This window comes from Euprymna scolopes, chromosome 25 (assembly GCF_053919585.1).
Source record: "Euprymna scolopes isolate OS-2025 chromosome 25, ASM5391958v1, whole genome shotgun sequence".
NCBI classification, from domain to species: domain Eukaryota; kingdom Metazoa; phylum Mollusca; class Cephalopoda; order Sepiida; family Sepiolidae; genus Euprymna; species Euprymna scolopes.
The window spans coordinates 93,295,335-93,308,525 of record NC_136506.1 but is presented as its reverse complement, the minus strand read 5'-3'; the positions used below and the strand labels follow the sequence as shown (position 1 = coordinate 93,308,525).

Here is a 13,191-nt window from a genome sequence, read left to right as displayed (position 1 = left end):
ATAAAGTTGCTGCTTCATGAGGTGATTTTTGCCAAGATATATTTAATATTGTTCGTAGCATACAGGTGCATGTGCCGTCTAATTTTCTTTCCAATCTTTTGGTGAGTGTCCAGGCTGTAGCGCCGTAAACAAGGACAGACTCTACCATTGCACTGAAGAACAGCCTTGTCAGTTAGCCTTAAAATCTATACTGAACGCAGCACATCCAATGCGGACCATGCTTGAATGGAATGGATGTTAACATCTATTTTCTATCTGTACGATTTATTAAGTAACCGGATTCTGTATTAGCCCTGTCCCTGTTTTCACCAACCAACTGTCGTGCTTTTATCAGACAAAGATCGGCTGACTTCCTTTGCACTTTTTTCTTTGTTCATTTGTGGAGAGGATGTTTATCCTCACAATACTTTTATATGTTTTCTTGCTTTTTGTTTGTATTTTATGTGTTATATTAGTTTTGTGTTTATATATTCATTTATTATTATTATTATTATTATTATTATTATTATTATTATTATTATTATTGTTGTTATTGTTGTTATTATTATTATTATTATTATTATTGTTATTGTTGTTATTGTTGTTATTATTATTATTATTATTATTATTATTATTATTATTATTATTATTATTATTATATAACGCTTATCGCTCTGTCCGTTATCATGCTGTGCATCCCTAAATAAGGAAAGTGGAATATTCCAAATAAACCTTGTCACCCTTGAAAAGGATATAAAAAAATTGGTGTCGCTGTTAAGGCAAAACTAATAAAAATGATTTGCCTTTCTTGGCCTTTTGGCTAAGATCAATGTGTAGTATCTGTTCTTTTATTTATTTATTTATTTATTTATGTATTTATTATTATTATTATTATTATTATTATTATTATTATTATTATTATTGTTAAATACATGTTTCACACAGGCTATCATCAAATATCTCTTTTTGAGAACAACTTGGTGTTCCCTGAAGTCTAAGTGACAATAAATTTTCCCAGATTTCCAGTAATCTCCACCTTTTACGATAAGCTTTGCAAATTAAGTTGTGTTATTGCAACAGCCGTTTACCATTTATTTTTCATGAGTAGCGGCCATTAGTCTTCACTAGAATTTAGGTGGAAATAAGCCTCTCCAAGGTTCCAGTCCCCTTCGAACTCATCCAGTGGAGGTCTGGTTAGGGCTTTCTTTCCTCTGTCTTTTAATCCTTCCTGGGCCCCTCGAAATTTTTAGAATGGTGCCAGTTGATGGTGCACGGGTAGGACGTAATTTAAAATTATACAGTTTCCGTTCTCTTGATTCTATGTGATGTTTCTTTGTATTTTACTTCTATGGCAGTGTCTATGTGTCCAACTAGCGCCTGTACCTCGTATGCATTAGTCATTGCATTGAATGTTTTTTTCTCAAATTTTTACCTTTTCATTATTCTAATCTGTTGTATCATCGCAGCTATCCCTCTGCTTCCAATTTCTCCTATTCTTTTTTTCATGGTTTTTCGGGATTTTTTCTAGTGCTTACCATTATAATTGGTGTTATCTTCACTTTTTTCATATTCCATATCCTTTTGAGTCCTCTCGCAAATTCTTTGTATTTACTCTGCTTCTCTCTCCTAGGTATTAATCCTGTGGTCTGCTGAAACGGCGAAATCTTCTATCTGGCAAGAGTTTCCTTACTTGTTAACTATTATGACTATTTATCCGAGAATTCAAGATGCAGTTATTTCATAATTCTTAATGTACTGTCTTCCCCACTTGATCGAGTCTATTTCTTATATTCTTTTTGGGCTTTCTTACTACGTTCGCTTATGTGGTTTATTGTTTCGTGTTCCTGCCCACAAAGTCTTTATTTGCTGTTTTCTGTGTTGTTTATTTTTTCTATGTCTCTTACTACAGTAATTACCATTTCAGTTTTCTGCATTATGTATTTTTCTAATTCATTTTTTATGTCATTCATATAGTCTTCTATACAAACCAATCCCCTTCCCCTGTCTTTCCTTTTTACATAACGTCGGTTAGCATCATCATTTAGATTATTATTATTATTATTATTATTATTATCATCATTATTATTATTATTATTATAATTATTATTATTATTATTATTATCATTATTATTATTATGACAGGTGTTGCTTTTTTTGAAGCCTCGCACCGCCAATAGAGAAATGATGAATGGTGATGAATGCATAAATTCAGTGATCATAACAATGCCAGTTGCGATCCTCTCTGAATCATTCGGGTGGAGCAAAAAATAGGAAGCATTACTTTTGGAACGCCCCTATATATATATATATATATATATATATATATATATATATATATATATATATATATGTGTATATGTGTATATATATATGTATGTATATATATATGTATATATATGTATATGTGTGTGTATGTGTGTGTGTGCGTGACACTTGTTTTTTTAGACCACAGACAAAATAATGTTAAGTTGTTATGCCAAATTACAAGTTATACAACACCTCAGACTTTCCGCTTGAATTGTATTCGTAAAGACATTCTCAACTCAATGATAAACAAAAATCGACGATGCGTTTTGTTTCCATTTAGGTCAAAAAGAAAAGAAAAGGAAAACATTGTAGTGTCGTCATCAATTGGCACCACACCAAAATAATCGTGAAGTGTCAAAGAGAATAGAAAGGCAGAGAAGAGAAAGCATCAGCCAGACCTCAACTGGATGAGTGCAAAGAGAACTAGGACCTCGGAGAGGCTTATTCCGACCCACATTCCAGTAAAGACGAATGGTCGCTGGCAGCGAGAAATCAATGGTAAACGGTTGTTGTAATAAAGCAACTTCGTTTACAAAGGTTGTCGAAAAATGTGGGGAATACTGGAAATCTGGAGACTTGTTGACACTCAGACCCCAGAGAACACTACATGTTGCTATCAGAGAAAATCTAGTGAATAAATAAATAAATAACAACAACAACAACAACAATAATAATAATAATAATAATAATAATAATAATAATAGAGCACCAGGCCACGACGGAATACACAAAACAGGTGTGCCAGAATGGATTACCAGATGTAGAACCGCACTGATACAAAACGGCACATAAAAAGGGACTTCCCTCAGCAACTATAGGCCCATAATTTGCTTACCAATGCAGACTTTGTGGACAAAGAGACGAAACAATAAATTACATGAGTGAAAAATAATATATCAATAGCCACGACCACATTAGTGGTAGAGAAGGTTTCTTGTAATTATTGAAGAAAACAAGTTTGGCAGCATTGAATGTATCCATCCATTTTTGTCCCCATTCCACTACAGATTGGAGGTCATCCTCTAGTGTTTCTGCCATTTCTTTAGATATGTGTACATTTGTTTTCCTGTCCTGTCTGTTATAGAGCGTGGTATCATTAGCATGTATACCCATCTCACAGACAATTTTGTCAGGGAGGCCAATTAATGCTATCAGGAATAATAGAGGTTAAAGGATAGACCCTTGGGGCACTCCCGCATTTATATCATATTGTTTAGATGTACGATTGCCACTCAAATTTCAGTGTAGACCAATGGTCATTGTCAGAGAGAAATACACTGCAATCAACTGTTGCGATGTCGCAAATTTATTTGCAAAACTTGTCAAAAAAAGGTGAGGATTACTGGAAATCTGGAGAGATTTGTTGTCAATCAGACTCTAGGGAACACTACAGATCATTGTCAGTGAGCAATCTTTGATGATGACCTGTGTGAGACCTTCTGAATAATAATAACACTACTACTACTACTACTACTACTAAAAATAATAATAATCCATATATTAATACGATAGCGTGTGTGTTCTTTTGTGCTTACATCCGGGTTGTTTAATTGTTATGTTCCTCTATTTCTTGTAATTAATAATTTTACCAATAATTCTTCATAAGTTTTGGTTTCGGTTTCGAGTTATATATATAATTTGAGTTCCTTCAGCCATAATCGAAACCGAAACCAAAACTTATATATATATATATATATATATATATATATATATATATATATATATATATATATATATATATATATATATATAGCAAAAATGGTAATTAGTAAAAACCTGAAGAAAGTGCTCAATACTATTGCAGTAAAGTCTGACGAAGTTACTGGATCGTTAATACGATTCGGTAATCAGAACATGTGTAAAAACCTACATACATATTTTTTTTACTATAATAATTAAATGCCTACAGACACAAGTGTTTCATCCTTTCGGGAATCTTCAGTGCAGCGTGTCACGATTAACACCAGTCGACAGATACGAACTCAGCAATACAAGCCATCCCTGGCTCGATTAGCAAAGAACATATCCATTCGGCTACCATTAACCGCGTGAAATAACGTTGAATTTAAACATTTTAATTTTAAATGTTCTTTAAGTCAGTTACACAGTGATCTAATCGTTATACTATGCATAAGAGTTAAATTAACCGACTTAATTCAACTGAAAGTGCTCAACAATAAGAAACGAGTTTCTTAAAGGGGCTGTCATACAAACTATATATATATATATATATATATATATATATATATATATATATAAAGTGTTTATTTCGGTTTCGATTCAAGCTAATGCACCCATGTCATATATATATATTTTTTTATTTTTGAAATCGCAACATTATAACATAAAAATTGCAACTTTATAATATATAAAAATCGATAGAACATTAACTCTATGATAATATATACGAAATCTGCAAGAATTAAAATAGCATATTTAAGCGTACTTTACGACCGTGCTTTATCGGGCGTTCGTGCTAGCTCAGATAAATACTTTTGTAGTTTTAACAAAGAAGCTAGATTGGTTGGTTGTTTTTGTATTATGGCATATCAATCCTTTTCGGGTTATTTAATGCCGAATCCAAAGATTTTGAAGAAAAACATTTTTTTTAATAGAATATATTTGTTGTTTTCACGTCGGTTTCTATTTAACCCATAGTTGGGACCCTAACAGTTACTACCACTCCGGGGTAGAGTGGACCTGGGAGCAATGGTAATTAAAGGGTGGCTCCACACTCCCCAAAGTCAACAAGCTGGGGCCTCATCACTGGATATAGTTTGAGGTCATATCCAGGACCCCCATTGAGGGACTTTTACCCTCTGCAGGGGGGGGGGGCAGTCGGCGTATTCTAATGCCCCACCGACAAGGCCAACAAAGAAGCTAGAATAATATCATTTCCATTTACACTGATCATCTACAGAAAACCAACATTAATATATTATATATAAATGAGTCCCCTGTGGAATTTCCACAAGTCCTGTTAGTAATAATAATAATAATAATAATAATAATAATAATAATAATAATAATAATAATTATTATTATTATTATTATTATTATTATTATTATTATTATTATTATTTATGCATGAAACAGTCAACAACAAAATTCTATGGTTGTATGTCTGTATGCGTTATTTTTAGAAAGAAAAGTTAGACACTCTATATAAAAACTAAAATTAAAATAATTCTTTTTTTTTCTGAGACAGACAGTAAAAGTTGTTCCAAATTCACCTGTAAATAAAACAATCGGTACAAAAAAACTTTAAATAAAATCCTATTTCGATGAAATTGAAAGCAAATGTATGAAATTCTCCGTGCAGTGGGAGACAGGGGAAATTGTTTGGAAGGCTATGTGGCCCCCTCACTATGTGAAATCATCTAAAAAGATATTGCACATAACTCTTTTAACCCTTCAAATGCGTATATCTCATTTTAATGGAATTTATGTCATATATATATATATATATATATATATATATATATATATATATATATATATATAAAGTAGTACTTCAGAAAGTTTTCTAAGGTTTTCGTCTTATTTTTTAGAAGCGTTTACAAAACGAAGTTATTTCTATAAAAGTGAGAAGGCGCGTATGTAAGGACACTTCTCAACCTATATACTCAACAGATTTTTGGTCTACAGACTTGACATTTAGTAGATAGCGTATTCAGACAGGTGTAAAACTTTTTAATCGATTTTCAGCCGGAAAAAATGGCTACTCAGGGTCAAAAATTGAAAAACTGGTACGTGAGGGTGATCGGATTTTTATCTGTTTTCAACTGTTTCACGACTACGCATGCGCGGTCGTGAAATATAACAAGCTCTTAATGTTAAGTATAAGTTGGTTTGGAAACACGCTTCAAAAATAATGTCAAGCTGGCGTTAATGGTTATCGTACTTGATTCACTGTCTTTGGGTTTTGGTTTCAATCTCAGCTCGAGTATTTCTTTTACTTACGAGATATGAACTTTTTAGAAAAAACATATCTTTGCGCTTTTTTTTTTTTTTTTTTTTTTTTTAATTTCACTTTTTAAAAGGAATTTAACGTTACGCTTAATACCTACGGTATTTCTGTTTATAATCAATAAGAATTCTGCATTAATTAAAATATAATATTTATAAGTATTTTACGACCGGGTAACGCCAGGCAGCCTGCTAGTATATAATAAACTAGCGGGGGCGCCCGGCTTTACTCGAGCGTAAAATGCGCTTAATTATATTTTAATCAGCCCAGATTTCGTTTATATATACTCACATTTTTTTTTGCATTAATATTTATATTTACAAACTTTTTTCTATTTATTTAAAACAAAAATACAACTTTCGTGGAATTGCATTCATCTGCAAAAGATCTAGCTAATTTGCATATTCTTTTAAACATTCATTTTAATTAATTCCATATTAGTTTTTTCCGGTTTTCTTATGGGATGATCAACTTTAGTTAACTATTACGTGTTCATGCAGATATTCTACATGATTTATACTTTCTTAATATTTGCGTAGAAAGGTTATAGTAAACACAAAAATCTTTCGATATATATATATATATATATATATATATATATATATATTTGTTTAAAAAATTTTGCCTACCAAACTCCTCTGTCAGTTTTTGTCTACAGATATGAAACTTCATGTATAGGGTATTCGAACCCATGCGAAAATTTATATTTGGGTTTTAGCCTGAGAAAATCGGTGCAAAAGTGTGAAAATTTAAAACAAAATGGAATTTGCCAGATGGTGGTCGAACGACGGCATTACGAATATGCATGCGTAACGTAATATCTATTAGTTAATGTTTTAATTTTTAGCCTTGCAGCAAACATGTCTTCATAGCTCAGGCATTAACGTCAAATTATAAGCTGAACGTTTTGGTTTCGATTCTCGGTGGTGGCACACGAGTCATATTTTTTAAAAACTTTTTAAATGATTCCTATATATTGGGTTCAATATAATATAATAATAAATACGGAATCTTCATTCATTAAGATATCATATTTAAGCGTATTTTTACGACTGTATCAACGTGACTCGCATATGGGCTGATTAAAAATTAAAAGTAAACCAAGATGAATGTACAAAATGTATAACGATTTGTTTCAATTTTGGTCCATTTTTGACCCCTTAAAAACTTTTTTAATCGGCTAAGAACCCATAAAAGAACGGTCCATAAAAAATTCAATCATTTGCGACCCATAGCGCTGCTCTGCGACTTTTTATTTCGGATGAGATAGAGTTTGAAAATATGGAGACAGACATATAGCTTTTTATATATTAGATTAATGTGGTGTTATGAGCATAATGAGAAAGGACGTAGTGTTCATTAACTCAGTTCTTCTTGCTAATCATTTACGTAAAGATATAAAAGATAGGAAGATCTTACCGTTAATCAACTTGAGCCAAGATACTTGAGTTAATTAATTTAGCTTCAAATGCATACTTTTATATCGCGTAAAAATTTGAGGGCGCCATTTCATTGTGTTAAACCGTAATGCATGGCTAGTCATGAATGAATACAAATTGTAGCCTATAAAATTGCAAATTTGTTCAAACAATACGTTACTCGTTTGAAATTAACAGTCAGCACATACGGACAGCAGCAGCTAACGTATACACACAGCAAAGTTAAAATGTGCATAAAGAAACAGTTAATATATGAATACAGCAACAGTTGACGTATACATACAACAGCAATTAGCATATACACAAAGCAATATTTAGCATATACACACAGCAACAGTTAAAATATACATACAACAACAGTTAGCGTATGCATATAGCAACAGTAAACATATACACACGGCAACAGTTAAAATATACACACAGCAACAGTAAAAATATAAACGCAGCAACAGTTAAAATATACACACAGCAACAGTAAACATATACACGCAGCAACAGTTAAAATATACAGAACAACAGTAAAAATATACCCACGGCACCAGTTAAAATATACACACAGCAACAGTAAAAATATACACGCGGCAACAGTTAGAATATACATACAACAACAGTTAAAATATACACGCGGCAACAGTTAAAATATACACACAGCAACAGTTAAAATATACACGCAGCAACAGTTAAAATATACACGCAGCAACAGTTAAAATATACAAGCAGCAACAGTTAAAATATACACGCAGCAACAGTTAAAATATACAAGCAGCAACAGTTAAAATATACACGCAGCAACAGTTAAAATATACACACAGCAACAGTTAAAATATACACACAACAACAGTTAACGTATGCATATAGCAACAGTTAACGTATATACACAATAAGAGTAAAAATTTATACAACAACAGTTAGCATATACACACAGCAAGAGTTTAAATATACATACACAACAGTTAAATATACATACACAACAGTTAAATATACATACACAACAGTTAAATATACATACAGCAACAGTTAAAGTTTACACAGTGCAATATTTAATATATACATACAGTAATAGTAAGCATATACATACGGCAACATTTTATCAACTACCATTTTTCAATACGCATTCAAATTGGATTTCTAAATCGCAAGAGAATCATGAAGTACGATAACGTCATAATATCCATCGGCGGATGCGGGCGCTATCAAGTCTTCATCCTTAATTTATTGTATATTTGCACCATATTTGACGGATTACAAATTGGAAGTATGGTTTTTATAATTCCGACTATTAAACACAGGTAAATACTTTTTTCTCTTCATTTTAGAAATGGTGTCATAGTTTTATTTATTCATTGTGACCAGTGTATAAATGTGTTTGTTGAATTTCTTTGTTCTTAATTTCATCCACGCATCTGTTAAAAATAACTTACACGAATACCCGACGTGGCTCCACGGTCGGCCCTAACATGGTCGTATTCAAACTCATTATTAAATGTCAAACAAATGCGCCAAAAATCGAATCTAAATTCTCTACCCACGCGTTTCTAATATTGGTAAAATACAATAATAGTTGTTCAGAACATTTTTTATCGTGAACATTCAAACCAAATTCACTTGCGATATATATATATATATATATATATATATATATATATATATATATATATATATATATATATATATATATATATATATATATATATATAAAATAAAAAAAATAAAAAAATAATATGAATGTTATATACTTGAGATTTGGTGTGTTTATCAACGCTATGCAGATAAGTACATATATATACACACACACACATACACACACACACACACACACACACACACACACACACACACACATATATATATATATATATATATATATATATATATAGCATTGATAAACACACCAAATCTCAAATATATAACATTCGCATTATTTTATTGGTTCACTAATTGAGGTCTTTAAAGAGATGAGGTGAGTACCCATGCAAACGCACACGTATACACATATACACACATAATACATATATATATATATATATATATATATATATATATATATATATAGAGAGAGAGAGAGAGAGAGAGAGAGAGAGATTTTTATTTTTTTTTTTGTTAGCGATACTCTTTGAACGAATTCAATTATACGAAAGTGCATTTTTACAAAACCAAAGCAAAATATGATGAAACTAAAAATAAAATAGATAAACCCCATAATTTATTATACCATACCTGTTCACACTTAAACACTTATCACAATATTCTGTGGATCTATATTAAAAAAAAACTTGTTAAACTTTGTGACATGTTTCCATTCTATGGAATTTAGGTGCGAACGAACACCCCATAATTTTATTATACCATATTTCTTCAAACTGAAACATAATTATCAAAGTATTGTTACACAGATAGACATGAAAAGTCTTTATTAAAGTTTGTGCCTATTTCCATTCTATGAAGGCCAGGCGCGAACGCAGACCCCACAATTTTTTTTTTTTATTACATTTTCACCCCAAACAAGGCACATTGCCACTTTAATGTAGGGGGCTACTATCAGGGGAAATATCTACTGGGGTACTATGTAGGGATTAGGGCAGCGAGATGTTGGTTCACGTTGCACTTGAACTTATGCATGTCAGTACAGTTGGGGAAGCAGTGACCTGGGATGGAATTCCAAAGTCTAGCAGTTCTGGGGAAGAAACTACTGGAGTAGAAAGATCTTTTACATCTAGGGATCTCTACAGTGTGGGGTGGGATTTTGTAGCTTGTCGGGTCTGTCGAGGGTGTTCACGTCGTGGGGGCACAAGTGCTTGCAGTTCTTCAGAGCATTCACCATTATAATACTTGTAGAACAGGCAGAGGGATGCAACGTTTCGACGATGGGACAGAGGCTGAAGTTTAGATGCCAGTTTAGGGCCTATCAGATTAGCGACTCTCTTTTGAACCCTGTCAAGGAGCGAGAGACTAGTAGCCTATGCACCGGCCCAAATATGACAGCAATACTCCATACATGGGCGAATAGTGGCCTTATAGAGGTACAGGATACTTTCGGGTGTTAGAAGTTTTCTAGCACGGTAGAGAGAGCCCACCTTCCTCGCAGCGGCCCTGGCAATGCCCTCTATGTAATTGTTCCAACTCATGTTCCCTGTGAACGTTAGGCCAAGTAGCTTGAAAGACGTACTCTCAGATAAAGAGTTGTTGGCCATTGCTATAGGTGGTAGAGAAGGTTTCTTGTAATTATTGAATGAAACCAGTTTTGTCTTGGTGGCATTGAACGTTACCATCCATTTTTGTCCCCATTCCACTACTGATTGGAGGTCATCCTCTAGTGTTAGTATTTTATTATAACATCCCTATTTAAGTAAAACCATACATATCTAAGTATTATTATGTACATCTATATAAAAAAACACTTGTAAACGTTTTTTTTTTTAATTTTTAAATTTTTTGTTTCCATATTTTGTGGACCAGGCGTCTCGATACATCTATCACTATATGTAATCAGTTTTTTTAAAATAGTCAACCATATAGGAGCCTATTCGTGACCAGACACACACACACACACACACACATTCAGCTTTATATATATATACTGTCAATGCAACGGTTGTAGGTTCAATCCACGGCCGGGGAAAGGTGTTTGTCTAGCCGCACTGATGAGTTGTGATACAACGAAACAGTACTGTATGTGGATGACAATATATATATATATATAAAAGTGAATGTGTCTGTGTGTACATTTCCCTACGCAATAACTCTGTCAATTTTTAGTCTACAAACTCGAAATTTGATATACAGGGTACTAGGATTTGGGAAAATCAATGTGATCGGTTGTCGGCCAGAAATTTGGCGATTAAGGGGTCAAAGTTCAACGATTTGATCTTTGAGAACTCTACCAAACTCCTCCGACAATTTTGGGTCTAAACACTTGAAATTTTGGATATATGTTCATTGGACATGGATCTAGCTTAATAACTTGATTTGAACCCAAAACAATAAATTTTAAGGGGTCATAATAGGGATTAAAGTGTAAAAAATTGACCACTTTTTTTTTGCTCAACTTACATCTCAAAATACTCGGGCAACGCCGGGCACCCATGCTAGTATATATATATATATATATATATATATATATATATATATATATTCTTAGTTAAAACTAGGCGTATTTATGTGTTTATATGTTTTAGTTATCATGATGAATTTTTAAACACAGCCGTTAGGTGCAAGTATACTAAATGTAGACTATATCTACTTTAATTTCGTTTTATGCAAAGGGAGCTCAAACAGAGTGGAGGAATGAAAATTCAGATATCTCTGAACTGTTTTTAAATTTTAACAATAGACATTACACATCTATAAATAAATATTGGAGAACACATTATCAAGGGACTACTTCCCTGCAGGTTACACATAAATTTATTAATCAAATATGTTTTATATGATGCCCTCAAAATGTGCATTAGAACTTTTTCCACATGTTAAAGCACGCTATGTAGCCGTGACAACCCTGAAAGATCTTGCAACTCTTTTTCTACACCATAGAAGAAAGTTGGAGGTTACAGCGACCGAAAGATATAACCCCCCAGATGAGGACATAGCAATATGAGATGACAAGATGAGAATAGTCGTCTGAAGAATCAAAATAATTCAAAAATTATCACGAAGTATTATATCATTGAAGAGAGCCTTTTAGAGAAGACAATTGCGTTAGAGACGTGGACGACGTCACAATCGTAATGAGAAGTCACGCATAGCAGGAGAATGAGGAAATAGATATTGTTGTTAAACAAACAAAAAAAAAGAAGTCAAGTTATTACTTGTCCTATATTTCTTGCTACGTAGGCTGCATACAACGTACTGGGTCCGGTGTGTAAACGTGTTCACTGTTTCATATGCCTGTAGCACCATATAATTTTCTTTGGTGTTTACTGACCCTATATTGCCATTTTGGAAGAAGCAGAAATGTTTGAAAACACTCTGAAATGCAGAGTGGAACGAGAAAGTTATTGCTCTAGAAAAAACGACGTGATTCTATTTCGATTTGATGAACACCGGTTTTCTTTCTTGGCTGAACTCTAAACCCGTATAGATACTACAGTGTGAAACGATAAAAGTGTCGCCCTAAACAACACTACAACTTTATTTTTTTAAATGTATTGAAAAAAATCATCAGGTAACTTAATTATGTAGTAGAGCTGATATCTATTCAATGTAGCCGTCTCCAGCCTCAATCACTGCCTCAAACGGGTCCGGAACTGGGAGCATGCTTTTTCTACAAGCGCCGGTGGAAGCTCGGCAAATGGCGGGGATCAGGCTGGCTTTGGTATTGTGAGAGGTCATGTTGTTGATGTTCTCGACGTACGACCGAACGAGGTAATTTAGCGGGTTCAGGTCAGGGAAGGAGGGGGCCAGTGAGAATCGGTACAAAGTTGTAGCACTCCTTCTGAAGCCAAGCCTAGGTCTCTTTGGACTTATTGGCCAACATCGAGTCCTGTTGCTACACTCAGG

General features: G+C 33.1%; 1 protein-coding gene across 3 annotated transcripts in view; it reads left to right on the top strand.

The window, feature by feature from the left end:
• LOC145247513 (organic cation transporter protein-like) overlaps positions 1 to 13,191 on the top strand; it is a 128,699-nt gene that overhangs the window by 40,826 nt on the left and 74,682 nt on the right. Inside the window, exon 1 of one of the 3 annotated variants that reach the window (XM_080109327.1) lies at positions 7,859 to 8,984. The exons of the other annotated variants lie outside the window; for them this stretch is intronic. Within the exon in view, the coding sequence (XP_079965453.1) occupies positions 8,842 to 8,984 (143 nt within the window). The 5' untranslated portion in view covers positions 7,859 to 8,841. Of the gene's footprint in view, positions 1 to 7,858; positions 8,985 to 13,191 lie in introns of those variants that run through there. 3 annotated transcript variants of the gene reach the window in all.